At 43.9% G+C, this 16511-nt stretch overlaps 1 protein-coding gene across 1 annotated transcript in view; it reads right to left on the reverse strand.

The window, feature by feature from the left end:
- CFAP54 (cilia and flagella associated protein 54) overlaps positions 1-7275 on the reverse strand; it is a 106680-nt gene extending 99405 nt beyond the window's left edge. The window contains exons 1-2 of the mRNA XM_071550080.1: positions 7121-7275; positions 2275-2380 (exon numbers count right to left, since the gene is read on the reverse strand). Coding sequence (XP_071406181.1) covers positions 2275-2380; positions 7121-7275 — 261 coding nt within the window. The remainder of the gene's footprint in view (positions 1-2274; positions 2381-7120) is intronic.
- Between the last annotated feature and the right edge of the window lie 9236 nt (positions 7276-16511).

The following is a 16511-nucleotide window of genomic DNA, read 5'->3' on the forward strand; positions in this document are numbered from 1 at the left end:
AAAGGTAATTTCTCTCCTAAAAAGTTTTAAATTTGGGTGGTATGACCAGAGATAACAGGCAGATACAGGCAGAGAGGGAGTCAGGGAAAAAAAATGAGTCAGTACTGATCAGTATGATGACTAAGGGACTAAGTAATTTCCAGATATATGACTTCCTGAATTTAGGTGTGTCCTAATAAATACAAAGCAGATGTATAGCAGGAAGGAATCTAAAGTGGGAAGACATTAAAAAAATAGGAGGACAGAAAGCTAAGTGGGTGTTTACCCACTGACTACCGATACACAATAATTATTTTTGAAAGACTACACGTTATTAATCATTATATAACGTAAAAGCAGATTAAAAAATAAAAAACCTGTAGTTTTCAGCTAGGGGTCAGTAGAGGTACTTATGGAATAGGCTTTACCCCACCTATCACAGAACATGGTGTTACATCATCTTTCCTGTAATATATTTAAAATTTGCAGCATCCATATCAGGTTGTTTCTATAATTTTTTATCTCCAGGAAAAAAATAAATGGAATGAAAACTTGGTTTTGATTCTAAAATTAAGTCAAAGAAATGCACTTATAAATGGGAGTTCCAAAAAAAGTTCATCCCAAAGTTTTAGGCTGGCCAGCAAAACAGTTTTTTCAACCACATTGATAACTCTACTGTGGAAAAACATATTACACTAGAGAACTGAAGGTGCAAGCAGAAGTCCTTAGTCAGAACTCTAGATTATTTTTAAGCAGCAAGCAGAAATCATTAGTCAGAACTCTCAATTACTTTTAGGCCACCTAGGGTAGGGACACGTCATTAAGCACCTTGAATATCAAGAATGGTATTTGAGTGGTGCTATGGGAGGTCAATGTAAAGTACAGACAGCAGGGTTTGATGTGTTTGAAATAACCATAGTGAGTTCACTGTGAGAGCAGCAGCTCCCAAGTACTAAAAGCTTCAGGTAATGTTCCAAGAAATTCCTAGGACCCAGAAGTTAAAAAACTTCAGGAAAATATGAACATGAAGAAAACATGAATGGACTTGCCTACGCAATGAAAGGGCTATTAATAACTGCTGTTACTCATGCTTCCTTAAACATTTCTGTATTTCTATACATACACCATGACCTTGTGCCTTCAATTAGAATGATTTCACAGTTATGGGCTCTTCTATATTCCTTTCTTCAACCTACCAGTGAGTGCTGAGTGCTGCTGAAGCTCAGCTTCAGCTTGCTGGTCTGTATTCAGGAGGCAGGCCACTTTTGCAGAATTCTTTAGTGCAAATGCAATGAAGGATGCGTAAGACTTCATAATATCTATATGATACTCATACCTTTCCCTTGGTCTATGAAAAAGCTCACCTAGCAGGCACATGTATACCCTTTCCATAAGCAGCACAAATAGCATTATCCTTGCTGTATTCCATAAGTGAAGGATTTAATAGTGAAAGAACAGCTTCATTAGATACGTTCCTCAAATGTTTGCTTTGAGGGCAGGAGGTAGGGGGCAGTTAAAATTTAATATTCTTGTTCTGAAACAATATGGACTTTGCTCAGCCTTGATGGACTTTTTTCCCAGAAAACCATAAGGACAAATAATATCTAAGAATATATTTGCTTTACTGAGTCAGATCAACAGTTACTAGCCTGGTATCCTATCCTGAACAGTAGCTAGTAACAGATGACTAAGTAAGAGTATAAAAATAGAGATATCACATAGTGAAACATCTGCCAAATACTATCAATCTTCAACAATCTAGTTCCTTGTTTTACCTGTGATCTGCCTTTTTTTGAGGAGACCAGAAATATACATATAATTCAAGATCCAGGAGCATCACAGATACATGCAATCAGTAATTGCGCTCTGGCTCTTCTCTGTTCCTCTCCTGACAATTCTTTTCATTCACATGTGGTTAACTGAGCATTGAGTTGAGTCAGTGGAACTGTTCTATCATTGTCAGTTTGTACGTAAACAGCACCTAAAGGCACAGTCAGATATTGTACTCTACCATGCTGAAACATCAAATAAATACTAAAGAAAGATTTTTGGGATGTTTAAAAAGGCAGTGGTTGAATAGAAAATACAGACACAGAAAACATACAAAAAAATCAGGGCAATTTTACAAAAATAACCAAAAGATACGAACAACCAAGTCTCACTGGAATTATTTTGTAAAAGTTTTTACTACTTTCTAAATAGCTGCCAGTGAAACATGATTAAAAATTAAAGTAGCATAGAAACATAATGAAAAAAAGACTGTGATTGAACCTTTTCTGATTTCATATGACTTACTTTGATCTGAGCGAGGGAATCACCAACTTTCACAAGTCTTTCATTGTAATACCACTCTGGCAGTTGTGACTTATATTTGATCCAAATGTTAAACAAAGTACTTGCTCTAAAACAGACACAGGAGAAAAGGTTTAAGATTAAACTGGCAGCAGAACCATCATAACAAGTAAACAAATCAGGAAAACTTCAAACTGTGAAAACTCCTTTCTTCCAAATCTATTTGAACTTCTACATATTTCAAAACAAGTCATCATTAAAATTAGATTTAACCGGCAGATAAGGACATTTCTGGGTTTCATTTCTGTCACCAGTTTTTCATCACCCATTTTAAATAGCATAAATTTTCACCTCTGTAAATTCTTAATAAAATGTCTTAGTATTAATCCCCTTGCACTGTTCAAACATGGTCATAAGTGGAAAATCTGTCAGTGGAAAACCTTTCAGCTAGTATTTGAGATATTCTATTTGAAGAATCAATTTGATATTTTAAACTCAATTAATTACAGCTCACAGCAATTACTGGACTGGAAACTACAGATGTAATGACCAGGAAAAAAGATCCCAAAATAACAATGTATGTCGGGTAGCTGCAACCTTGGGAACTGGTAGCCATGGAATAAACCTCTGAGCTATAGAGTATATGAAGCTATGATATATAGAGCTATGGTATATAGAGATACACCATGAATCATGAAAGAAGAAATGTTCAGGAATTTTAAACTGTAAGGCGTAGGATTCAGAGAGAATAAAATGACACACTTGTTAAACAAACAGGATTTTTTGGCAATAGTTGCACTGTCTGTTTTTCTAGCCACAGTTGCCATCAAGGACTTTGTGTAACAAACGACTCACTGCTGAACCAGCAAGCTTCCCATCAGTGGGTACTGACTCCAAGCAGTTTACCTTCACTGCAGAGGCACTGACTACATCATGCCAACACTACAGCCCCTACTGACTGTGGTGCAATGGCCCAGTGCCCTCATCTGTACATCCTCCCCACACTACACTTCTTTAACAAAGCTACATTCAAACTGGAAAACAATAACTGGTCAGACAGACCAGCAATAAGCACTGGGACTTTCAGAAAAGAAACCTGTTGCCAAATCATTAACAGTATTGACAGTGTTCACAATGCCAGGCATCTCCTATATCTATTCTCTTAACAAATCAATAGTACAGAAGCCTCAGCAAAGACTGCTTTGTGAAACCACAACAGCTAAATTATTCCTATATTGCAATTTATAAGGAAAAAAACAACTGAAAAAAAAGAGAAATTAATATTTGAAGAAAATATCCGCATAGCTGAATTGTCATGTGGAAACCTTATGCTTATTGATGTGAGGTGGCTGGAATTTTTCAATTTCTTAACGTTTCACTCTCCCTGGACAGTAGGCTAGAATGCAAGAAACTTTCTTAATCTGTTTTCTGACACTCAGGAACTTGGAATCCATTCTCACAGTGTCTCAGACAGCTCTTCATTTCAGTTTATAGGAACACTCCCAATAAATAAAAGCACAATGCATAACATTTTTTCCACACCAAAAGCTGTGAGCCACCTTCACATTTCAAGGTGAAACAGATGGCTTTATGAGAAACTTGTCAAAATGATCTTTACAACAAAGAATTGCAACAATCATAATCTTTTTTTTCCCACAAGTATCATCTCAGCACAATTCTCAGTTCTTGAAAGTAAGCAGCAAAGAAATAAGTAGGACATTCTAGAGGTGTATCCTAAAGGAAAAATGCAGTAACAGCACAAACCAGGCCAAAAGCAACAACGTGAATAAAATCTTCTACGGCATTTTTAAGGAGAATTTTTTTTAAGGAAACCACAGCCCAGTCTAACGAATGGCACCTTCCAAATGGGAATGAGTCCATCCGTAACAATTAAGAGCCTGAGTGGCTACTGACTTCTCATACTGAAAGAACTATTCCACACCAGTTACTACCTGCAAAGAGGCTCCAAATAAAAGCAATCTGTCAGGCATCTGAGCAAAGTTCACTTGGACTATCAAAGAAACAAGCTTAGGTAAAAAGATTTGATGAATCTTACAGGGGTGGAGAGAGGGGTGGGAAGAAGTGGGGGAAAAGGATAGGAAGAATGAGTGTGGATAAAGCTCTGGAAAGGTGAAACCAATACATTTCAAGACTGATCAGCTGGAAAGTCCACAGTGAAGGTCATCTCCATTTTTGGTTTTGAATGTTCATGAGATTCTTAGGCACAATAAGTGAGTAACAAACTGTACGAAACTACTTTGTCAAAGTAGTGACAAACCTGACCAGACTTTCAACTTCAATGGGAAGATTAAGATAAACTGATTCACTACACCTGAGTTCATGACACAGCAGTGTGAGACACTTCTCAAACAGCTCATCAGCCTTTCCTTTAAACAGGCTGGAGGACATCTGAGTAACAAGTTAAGCATTTGAATCCTTAAAAAAATCCTGATCTGTTGGAGTTTGGAGGTGAAATTTCTTTATTCCCAGGCATTCTATGAATAATAGAAAAAATTTCCCTAAGGTACACCTGTGAAAGTGTGCACAAGGTAAGGCCCACATGCCTAATATCTTTATTACAAGGATTCTCTGGTACTGATCAAAAGGATGGCTAAGCCATACAACATAAGATAAAATCAATAGTTCAAGGTAATGTGCTGATTGGCCAAGAGAAAAGGGGCAAAACCACTTCTTGCTTAGTTGAGGAAAAATTACTTTGATTGCTACTTCTGATTGAAAAGATTTAGGATTCCAGGGAAGGTTCTCAGTAACTTTTGTTTTACATTAGAACATTGCAAGTGCCTAAATTACGGCCTTACTGTTGACATATCGACACCAAAGGCTGAAAGCACTGGAGGGAGGAAGCTGACAATTTTATTTTTCTAAGCTGAATGAACTTGCCATGTGAAAGCTGCTTTTCTTGCTCCTCGAATGACAAGAACACTTTGATCCCAACTCAGTCCGAGAAGGGTGGACTGATAAGTGACACAGCAAGAGGTCTTTAGAACATTTAGGAAAGCAGCTGTAATAGCCATTACCTTCAGAAGTTTTTAGGAACAGACATGAAAATGCCCTCATGCCAGCTAAGTTATGCATGGTCATGGGTCACATTCACAAAATACCAGTTTAAATAAGACAAAGCCTACCTAAGTCAAAATATTTGAGAGGGTAAAGAAAGGCTTGGAGACACTACAAAAACTGATAATTTGGCATTCCATTGCAAATCTGGAAGAGTCAGCATAACTGCTTAACTGCTCAAGCAAAAGTAACAAAAAACACATAGAAAATTCATTAATGGCAATTTTGATGGTGTCTGAAACAGGCAAGTGATGTTCCTTCTTCTAAGGAGGCCTAGAGAGGACAACTTGCAAAATAATTATACAGATTAGCTAAAGCAAAAAAAAAAAAAAAAAAAAGGCCTGAAACCACAGAGAGGCTTTAAAATAGCAAAACACTGAAATCAGCTACTGAAGCAATCTAAAAAGATACTGAGATTCAGAATACTAGAGGCAAAAACCTGGAGACTGGTACCTGCATGATACATCTTGGGCCTATATCTTACAATGAACATGCCACCTAAACAAATAAGAGAACCAGAGAGCTTAGAAAATGAAAGATCTCCAGTTCAGACAAATGCCAGGCTGCAGGATCTTAGTACCTTCTGAAAATGCACACAGCTTCTTTAGAGAAGGGCCATTTGTGCACTACATCCAGGGAAACTACTGAGTGAAATATGCCAGGGTAGAAGCTGCACCTGAGTGGTAAGGTCAACTAACTTGTGCTTTTTTTTCAAGGAACTTCTGATATCCTGGGAAATTCGCGGGGTTTATGTTAAAGACCTGCACATTTAGAATACAGCACTGTTTGGACGACAGAAAATGAACTATTTACCTTAAAAGAAGTAGTTGAGCTCTTATATTACAATGTCCCTAAATGCTACATGAGAAATGCACAGTCCATAAAAGACATATGCATGCACTATGAATCACACACCAATTACGGTTGCTCTGTCTTGACTGCAGTATGAAATCTAGACTTATGCATACCCACAGATACGCATGTATGCGGGCAAACAAATATGCACTATTATACTTGCCATATGCTCTGCCCGCACATATGTGTGTAAAATTATACCAACGTAGACAGAGATATATGCACGAAAACAGCTGTGTGGTGTTATCCTCGTGCACCCCGACTGCAAGAGCACCTTTCAAAGGCGTGTACGTGCCCACGAGTGTTCCCCTCGCACGCCCCGCCCCGCACACGCCGCTGGGCTGCAGCTGCTTCGGCACTGCCGAGTCGTCTTCCTACCAGAGAGCTCAGGCAGCTCTGTCGGTGGTGGCTGCCAACTTTCTCACCACCTTGTGCTTTTTCCATAAAGCACTGACTTCTAGGAACTGCTGAAAAAAAGAGCGGCTTTCAGATTTTTGAGGGGTTTTACTTAAAATCGACGGTAAAAAAAAAAAAAAATGGAACGGATTGCCGCTGCATTGGCACTCTGCTGGAGAAGGGGAGCAGGTGAACAAACTCCTGGCTTGCTCCCCGTCCGGAGGGAACATGAGAGCAGGGGCTGCCCGCGGGATGCGGCGCGAGCAGGGAGCGGGAAGGCGGGGAGAGGCGCGGCGGCGCCCTGGCCTTGCCCGGGGGCCGTGAAGAGCCGCCCGAGAGCCACGGGGAAGACGAGGGGCTGGGGCGGGAGCAAGAGAGCGAAGGAAGAGTGATGCGGCCGATGAAGGGGTTTTACGGCAGGAGAGGCAGCGGGAACGGCGAGCGGCTCCCGAGAACCAGGGGGCGGCAGTGCAGCCCTACCCTTGGCGGGGCAGCCCTACCCTCGGTGCTGCAGCCCTACCCGCGGCGGTGCAAGTCGTGCTGCGACGGCGTGGCCTCCCCCGCGCCTCCCAGACGCCGCAGCAGGCCCAGCGCGCCCCGCAGCTCTGCCTCGAATCTGTCCATGGCCTGGCTGACCCGCGGCGCGGCCCCGAAGGGTGCGGCGAGGCCCGCCATGCCTCGGCCGGCCCGGCGGGGACGCGCAGCCGTCGCTGGGCAACGGGCGCGGGCAGGGAGGGACCGGGGCACGGAGTACCGCGAGCGGGGAGGAACCCGCGAGCAGCATCGAGTCCAGAACGGCACCGTCCCCAAGAGTCACAACAGCGCCTTTCCCCAAGGATGTCGCTTTGAACTTACTGGCTGTGTCACTGAGCCTGCCCACTGCACGGCTACGGATAAAAAGAACAAAGTGTGCTTACCCTCCTAATGGTTATCTTTGTCTATTAAAAAAAATAAAAGGTGGCAAACTAGGAAAAAAACAGGCCATAATTGTGTTCTAGGAAGTGGCCGTAGCAACTTATGTGTTTCGAAGTTCATTACAGACACCATGGTAAAACGGTTTGGGAGGATTGTGAAGGAAATCGGCTACGTTGCCATGTCCATCATCATGATGAGCAAGGGACAGCCTAATTGAGAACATGAAAGTGAATGCTTAGAAATGTGAGTGAGCAATGACTCCCGGCAGCCACGGCCAGCTGGGGGCAGTTTCTTGACACTGAATGGAAAAGGATCAACAGAAAGGGATAAGACAAAGAATACTTTAAAAACACGTTCACGTAATTCGTAAGTGACAGTAAAGAACTACCCTTCGAACAACTGGGGAGATGCAGCATGGGCATGCTGAGTGATTGGAACCAGATAATACTACATTAGCAAGGATACAGGAATCATCTACCTGTTACAAGAAAGATGCAAAAACTTTAATTATCTTCTGACTACAACGTGTCTGACTAATTTTACACACTGATATTGTATTGTATCCCACTTGCTGGGAGTTGTGTGGATCCATCGCCCAACAGGTATTGGGTATTGTGTGACTATGGGAAGATATCAGCGGGAATCATTACAGACAATTCATATGTATGGAGTTAATTCCTTTGAAAATGGCTATGCATTTATGTGGGAGCAATTTAGGCTGAGTGCAAGAGGGAGTGTGTTCCTCAAATTTGTATGTGGGCAGTAGAAAACGAAGGTTTCAATGAAAAGATGTGGCAAAAAGGTGTTGATGCAGGAATTTAGAAATTACTGGGTACAGAGACAAATTTTGCAGGACAAATGAAATATCAGAACTTGTCTTGGAGAGCAATTAGTGTTACATCTGAAGATTTTGCCTGTGCTTTGCCATGCTAAATAAAGAGCTCCCTGTGATGTATTCCAGATGACTAATAAACACTGGCCTCTTGTGACAGGCGGCTTGTGCGCCACTGTGAAAACTGCTGGTAGCATCCAAGTCCCTGCGAAGTTCTGAGCTCGTTTCCTTCACTAGATGGTGCTGCATCCCAAAGGGCTTATCTCCACATTCACAGGACGCAGATAGCGCTTCGCAGCAGTCCCAAGAAGTTTCAAGGAGGACTTGAGAGGCTGGGAACGAGACTACTCAGTGAAACTTTGCATATCTCTGGTATTTTGCTAGCAGATGATGGAATGAGTGTAACATTTGCAATTTGGAATAGTGTTTCAACCATAGAAACAGAGTGAAAGAAAACAATGAGAGAGATGGAGTATAGCCATTCTCCAAAGGGCGAGGTTACAGAACTACGTAAAGATAAAGCTTTAACCACTGGGAGATTACCCAGGGTGTAGCTGCTCAGCCAGCTCATGAATAGTGTTCAGTCTAAAATTCCTGTATCAGAGCTCAACAGGGTCAAAGTGTGCATTCCCTACTAGGTGGAGGTTTAGTGTGTGTGGCTCGGCTTCACGAACGAAGATTTGGGAAGGGCTGTCCCCACGTGGGTGTGCCCTTCCAGCCTGCGCAGTGGATTTTAGGTGAGGCTCAGCGTGCGCAGAACTGGCCCCACTGTTTAAGTCCTGAGGTTCATCTGCCACGGCCGAGCGAGCTTGGACAGTGCCAGTGAAGTCCTCAGGACTAGAACCTACAGCACCCGGCATTTCCCAGGAGGTCTCCCATCCAAGTACTAATCCGGGGCTGACCCTGCTGAGCTTCCGAGATCTGACGGGATCGGATGTCAGGGAGGCATTTAACTGCCTAGGTTTAGTGTAAGGAGGGCAGTTCTGGCCCTCTCAGCACCCAGGGTGGACCAGAGCAACAACTACATGACAGCAAACACTATGGTGTGCATGTCATCCAATCCTGGATGCTTGTAATTTTGATTCCTTTTACAGTGCTGGAGAAGACTCAAATTTATACTTCAGTAGTCTCCATACCATATAATATTTAAAGGGTCAAACATTTAATGGGTCCAAAAGTCAAAAAAAGCTTATAGATAAATGAATAGACCTTTTAACCTCGGAAAGAGTATAAATTGTTCAGAAGCATTCAGCTTGTATAATCTGATATTTACAGAGAAAAGCTTGGGGGGGGTACAAAACAGTAAGAGAGTGATGGCTATTGAAGTTGCAACAATTATAGGGTAATTTTCTCAAAAACTTAAGTATACATATCAATACCTGTATGACTTGGAAAGTTTATAGCAATTATTTCAAGTACATACATCCCTACACCCTAAAAAATGTGATCTCTTGATTGGAAGGCCAATAAGTTATTCATCAAGGGTAGATGATCATTTATATAGTAATTTGAATTACAGTAACGTTAGGGAGAAAGTAGGTAAGATTATGCAGCATTGGCACAAACAGGATCCCAAGAAATGAAATTCATGTAAATCCAATAAGCCAAGCTGAGAGGTTATTGTAACCTGTGATTTAATAACACCAGGTCAGATAGGAGGAAGCTGCCCCAGAAACAGAAGGACTCACAAAGGGTTAACTTAGTAAAAACCCATATAGGAAGTGTCTGTTCTCATGGCTATAGGGCCAAGGGTATGCTTGAGTTGGAAAGAGGAAAACTTTGCTGTTAACTCATCAAGCTGCCTGCTTACTTCTCTTGTGTCGGTTCCACTTGTGTGAACAGCAGTGGTTACTAAGAGCAAACAAAGGGGGGAAACACTGTATGGTCACAGCAGAGTTGGGCAGGAAGAGTGTCCAGTGATATCTAGGTACAGGAGCTGAGGTAATGTCTACTGAACCCTACTTAGGGCATCAGTAGAGGTTTGTTTCCTATAAACAATTCTGAGATGCATGTTCAGATCCCTTCCTAGGGTGTTTGTAGCAAACATACATCTGAATTATGGTGCCTACAGATTTTGCTGTGTGATATTCAGAGACAAGAGGCAGTCATGGATGCTGTATTATCAGGCTTCTGCAGGGTAACTTGACAGTCCCCAGAGATTTGAAAGAGCTACATTCATGTCATATCTTTCTTGATGCTTTCAGGAAAAAAAGCCTGAATTGAAGTGATTCTGGGCCATCATTTAACATCTTCAGGCTATTAGACTAATGAAGACATGAGACTTTAAAATAATCCTTAACATATTTATGTATTAGCATATTCAGAACTGGGATCTACATTTACTCTGCTTGCAGTATGCCTGCCTGGTCCTAAGTGCCAGTGGGAATCCACTTTCAGTAGGCAATCCTCTCTTTTAGTAGGAGTGCATTGTTGGATTTAAAAAATAGTAGTAAATCTAGAGAAAGAAGCAGTGGCAAGTGTGTGCTGATTCTTATGGAGAAATTCAGTTTGTGAGTTAGTCAAGGAAAAGAAGGTCAAGGAAACACGATGTCTTCTATGACAGTACAGAACTTGCTATTCAGACAGTATAGGGGATTCAGATATGATACAAAAGAATACCTCTAAGTAACCTGATAAAGATCCTTAAAAAGCCATCATATCACTGGAAGAGGTGAACTAAGTTGTTGAATGCCAGGAGTACCTGGCACTTTATAAATGTGATGAACTTGTCCAATGGGAGGGGGAAAAGGAAGCACTTGTAATGAGCTTACAAGAGGCCAAATGTTAACTGGAATCAATGTACCTTTTAAATAACTACTGTACAGGAAGTAGAGAGGTGCAACAGACCGGCAAGTCTATTGCTATTGCAACCTGACACACTTGTCTATACCTACAGTTTATGAGACAAGTATGGAAATAGAGGGTTTTTACAGCTATGAGAGACTATACTGACATCATTTCCTTCTCACCTTCATGTTTTAGGGCTGTTTGGTAGAGCTGCTTGTGGCAGCTGATAGTGAGCGTCTTCAGACTCAGATGCCTTACTTAAAACTGCCTCTACATGCAATCAGAATTTGTGGATTCCTAACCTTATCTAAGGGTCACTGCTACCTTCCAATGGAAGAGTTAGTAAGGAGATAAGAGTACTGTAATGTTCTGATGGCATTCGTGTATTTTTTGCTGTACCATAAAAAAACATGTCCTCAATTAAGAAGGTACATGTCTGATTGCAAAGGTAGGGAAATGTGAAAAGATGGTGGAAATCACTTACTTACCACACAATATAGATAACTTTTAAAAAAAGCAGCAGTTCAAGTACTTTATAAGACAGTGACACATATTTGTAAAATATTCCAGTACCGATCCCATCAATGAGCAGTATACAAAATTTGTCAGACAGCGGAATGGCCTTTGAACTCTGGAACGTAGATTAACAAAGTAGCTGAGTCTTGGTGTCTATGGACAAGCAATTGGTAGTCATTTAAGGTATATTGAAAGAAGATTTGGGACAGTGTTAATGCAAGAGAATGCTAAAGAAGGAAAATGCTAAATTTTTCCTTGAAAACAGTTGTTAACTTCTCTTCTGATCTAGTTCCTTGGTGTTGTAAGAGGAAGGGAAAAGAGTGATCAACATGAGGAAGAATTGCAATGACTGAGTACTGTGCAAGTGCCAGATTCTTATGGAGCTGCATTCAAGTTTGGGGTGACAGTTGTCACTGTGTTTTGGTTGTATCATATGAATGGTTTCAGTGCTGTCCTAGTTCAGCAGGAGGGACCAGCTAACCCTGTGTGGGGGTGATCAAAGCTGTGTATTCTACCCCCTCTATTCATTCCCCAAGGACAATGGGCCATTAGCAGCAGCTGCCCAGGGAGCCATTATCACCTTCACACCCAGCCTGAGGGGGGCGGAGCTGCTAATGGGCCATCAACAGCTCAACACCCCCTGGCTCCCAGAGTCAATCACCCATTGTGTGAGTCCCCGCCCAGGGGGAGGGACTGAGTGCTCCCTGAGGGTACATAAGTGGTGGGTAAGAAGACCTCGGGTACTTCTCGTCGGATCCAGAGCAGCAGCAGGACCTCGACAGCAGGAGATCACCGCTCTCGCCCAGACCACAGCCCTCGCCTGCACCAACAGGTTTTTCTTTTCCTTTTGCTCTGGACTTGGGGGAGCCACAGGGGTCTCAGCACAAGGGCAAACAAACCCCCTTGGGTTTGTGCCCCAGGACACTGGGTTATACTGCTGGGGTATTGTGAGTTGAAAGCAATTTCCCTTGTGTGTCAGTGTTGTTATAATAATATTATTATTAAATTTTAGCTCTGACTTATAATCTCTCGTGGTGAGTTCATTTTCCCTTGCTGGTTCACCTTCAAACCAGCACATCTTTTGGCGCCCAACGTGGGGCACGAGAGAGAAGTCAGAACTACAATTTCATTTTGTGTATTTGGGTACAGAAACTCCCTGACTACCATGTTGCTTGATGTATTCATGTGGATGGTGTATCTGGGCCTGTTCATATTTCGACACATGGGGAACCATGTGCCTGTTTTGATGCTCTCTTTAATACCAGGGAGAAGGATCAAAATTGCTTTATTAATATACTATGTTTATGTTGTCATAACATCAGAAGCAATGAATTTCATTGTGAATGTATATTCAGTCTGGTGTGCCTGTCCTGGTTTGGGTTGTTACCTCTGGGGTCTCATTAAAAATAGCACCCAGACTGTGGGGAAAACAGGCGGAGATGGTTACTTCCACCTTTTCACCTCTGCTACAACAATCATTGAAAATATTGAGCTTCCTTTTGATGTTAGGGACAGCATAATCCTGCTGTTAGTGTTGCTTTGTCTCCTCTGTACTGTATACACCATGTTTAGGGTCAGAACTGGGCTCTCTAAGGAGACTTGCTGGAGGCCTGCCCTGGGAGCAGATGATGTTGAGTGGCACGGGAAGTGGGAAGATATGGGCCAGTATTTGGAGACCTTCTCTCCTCAAATGATCTGGAAATTCACCCCGGAACAACTGCAGGACCCTGCCAAAATCCTAAGCTATGTGAAAGGAAGATGCTCTGGTAGTCCCAGAGATGTGCAGCTCACAGCAACCTGCTGGGCCCTGGCCACTGCCTACCGCACACTGCTTGGTGTGGTACAGCATCATCAGGAGGAGGAGAAAAGGAGCAAATCCACAGGCACCATGTCCACCCAGACCATGACTGAGCCAGAGAGGAAGAGAGATACATCAACTAGCGCCATGTCCACCCAGACCATGACTGAGCCAGAGAGGAAGAGAGATACATCAACTAGCGCCATGTCCACCCAGACCATGACTGAGCCAGAGAGGAAGAGAGATACATCAACTAGCGCCATGTCCACCCAGACCATGACTGAGCCAGAGAGGAAGAGAGATACATCAACTAGCGCCATGTCCACCCAGACCATGACTGAGCCAGAGAGGAAGAGAGATACATCAACTAGCGCCATGTCCACCCAGACCATGACTGAGCCAGAGAGGAAGAGAGATACATCAACTAGCGCCATGTCCACCCAGACCATGACTGAGCCAGAGAGGAAGAGAGATACATCAACTAGCGCCATGTCCACCCAGACCATGACTGAGCCAGAGAGGAAGAGAGATACATCAACCAGCACCATGTCCACACAAACCATGGAGGAGCCAGAGGGACAACAGAAACCGATAGCAGTTGCCCCTGTCCAGAAAAGAAAATCAAAGACCAAATCAGTTCGTATAATGCATGACGAGGAAGAGTCAGGACCTTCATCTCAAGCAGAAGAAATGGAGCCAGAAATAATCACCCGGTCCCTATCCCTGGGAGAGCTGCGTGAGCTCCGGAGAGAGTTCACACGACAGGCAAATGAGTCCATCTTGACCTGGCTACTTCGAATCTGGGATGCTGCAGCCAATGATACCATTCTAGATGGGAGTGAGGCAAGGCAGCTGGGATCCCTGTCTCGAGATGTTGTCATTGATCAGGGCATTGGAAAGAGACAGGAAACTCTCAGCCTCTGGCGGCGACTGTTGTCAAGCGTGAGGGAGAGATATCTTTGTAAGGAGGACCTCCACGTACAGCAAGGACAGTGGAACACGATGGAACAAGGTATCCGGTGCTTAAGGGAATTAGCCGTACTGGAGATAATCTTTTCAGAGGATGAGAGATTCCCTAAAAGTCCAGATGGTGTCCAGTGCACATCCCAGATGTGGTTAAAATTTGCACGACTTGGGCCAGAAATGTATTCTCGCTACCTTGCAACATTGCAGTGGAGAGAGGGAGAAGACAAGGTGGGTGCACTGGTCAGCAAACTCAGGATTTATGAAGACACTGTCACTGCTCCATTACGAGCCCACGTCTCAGCTGTGGAAACAAAACTGGCTGAACTGGAAGAGAAGATTAAGGAAGGACTCTTCCATATCTCTCCAGAACAAACGAGAGTCTCTGCCATCAGAAGCAGGCGTCTTCCAGCTAAGGAGAAAGGGTACACTCCACGCGGCAATCTGTGGTTTTACCTCCATGAGCATGGAGAAGATATGAGAAAGTGGGATGGGAAACCCACCTCTTCCTTAGCAGCTCGGGTACGTGAATTGCAAAGAGGCACAACTAACACAGGGAATTCTTCAAGGTTGAAGGCTGCTCCGGTCTCTCGTGGGCAAGGCTCCAGACAGTATAGGAATGATGATGTTATGCCCGATCCTCTTGAAGGAACCTCCCGGTCATATTCACAGGGAGAGCGCAGTGAATACCATGACCAGAACTAGGGGGGCCCTGCCTCTAGCCAGGTAGAGGAGAGGGACAATTGGGTTTATTGGACTGTGTGGATTCGGTGGCCTGGCTCATCAGACCCACAGAAATACAAAGCTTTAGTGGACACTGGCGCACAATGCACGTTGATGCCATCAGGATACGTCGGGGCAGAATCCATCTCTATTTCTGGGGTAACAGGGGGATCCCAACAGCTGACTGTACTGGAAGCTGAAGTCAGCTTGACTGGCAAGGAATGGCATAGACACCCCATTGTGACTGGTCCAGAAGCCCCGTGTATCCTTGGCATAGACTACCTGAGGAATGGATATTTCAAAGACCCAAAGGGACTGCGTTGGGCCTTTGGCATAGCTGCTGTGGAGACAGAGGAAATCAGACAGCTGAGCACCTTGCCTGGCCTCTCAGAGGACCCTTCTGCTGTAGGACTGCTGAAAGTTGAAGAACAATTGGTACCGCTGGCCACAGCCACAGTGCACCGTCGGCAATATCGCACTGACCGAGACTCTGTGACCCCCATACACAAGATGATTCGTGAGCTGGAGAGCCAAGGGGTGGTCAGCAAGACTCACTCACCCTTTAATAGCCCCATATGGCCAGTACGAAAGTCCAGTGGAGAGTGGAGGCTGACGGTGGATTACCGTGGTCTCAATGAGGTCACACCCCCCCGAGTGCCGCTGTGCCGGACATGCTGGAGCTTCAGTATGAGCTGGAGTCCAAGGCAGCCAAGTGGTATGCCACCATCGACATTGCCAATGCCTTTTTCTCCATTCCGTTGGCAGCAGAGTGCAGGCCGCAGTTCGCTTTCACCTGGAAGGGGGTGCAGTACACCTGGAATCGACTGCCCCAGGGGTGGAAACACAGTCCCACCATTTGCCATAGACTGATCCAGACTGCATTGGAAAAGGGTGAGGCTCCAGAACATCTACAGTACATCGATGACATCATTGTATGGGGGAACACAGCAGGGGAGGTTTTTGAGAAAGGAAAGAAGATAATCCAGATTCTCCTAAGAGCTGGTTTTGCCATTAAACGAAGTAAGGTCAAGGGACCTGCTCAGGAAATTCAGTTCCTAGGAGTGAAGTGGCAAGACGGGCGTCGTCAGATTCCAACAGAGGTGATCAACAAAATAGCAGCTATGTCCCCACCGACCAGCAAGAAGGAAACTCAGGCTTTCCTAGGCGCCGTGGGCTTTTGGAGGATGCATATCCCTGAGTACAGTCAGATTGTAAGCCCTCTCTACCTTGTGACACGGAAGAAAAATGATTTCCAGTGGGGCCCTGAACAACAACAAGCCTTTGAGCAGATTAAACAGGAGATTACCCATGCAGTAGCCCTTGGGCCAGTCAGGACAGGACAGGATGTGAAGAATGTGCTCTACACTGCAGCCGGGG

This window comes from Pithys albifrons, chromosome 3, assembly GCF_047495875.1.
Source record: "Pithys albifrons albifrons isolate INPA30051 chromosome 3, PitAlb_v1, whole genome shotgun sequence".
Classification (NCBI taxonomy): domain Eukaryota; kingdom Metazoa; phylum Chordata; class Aves; order Passeriformes; family Thamnophilidae; genus Pithys; species Pithys albifrons.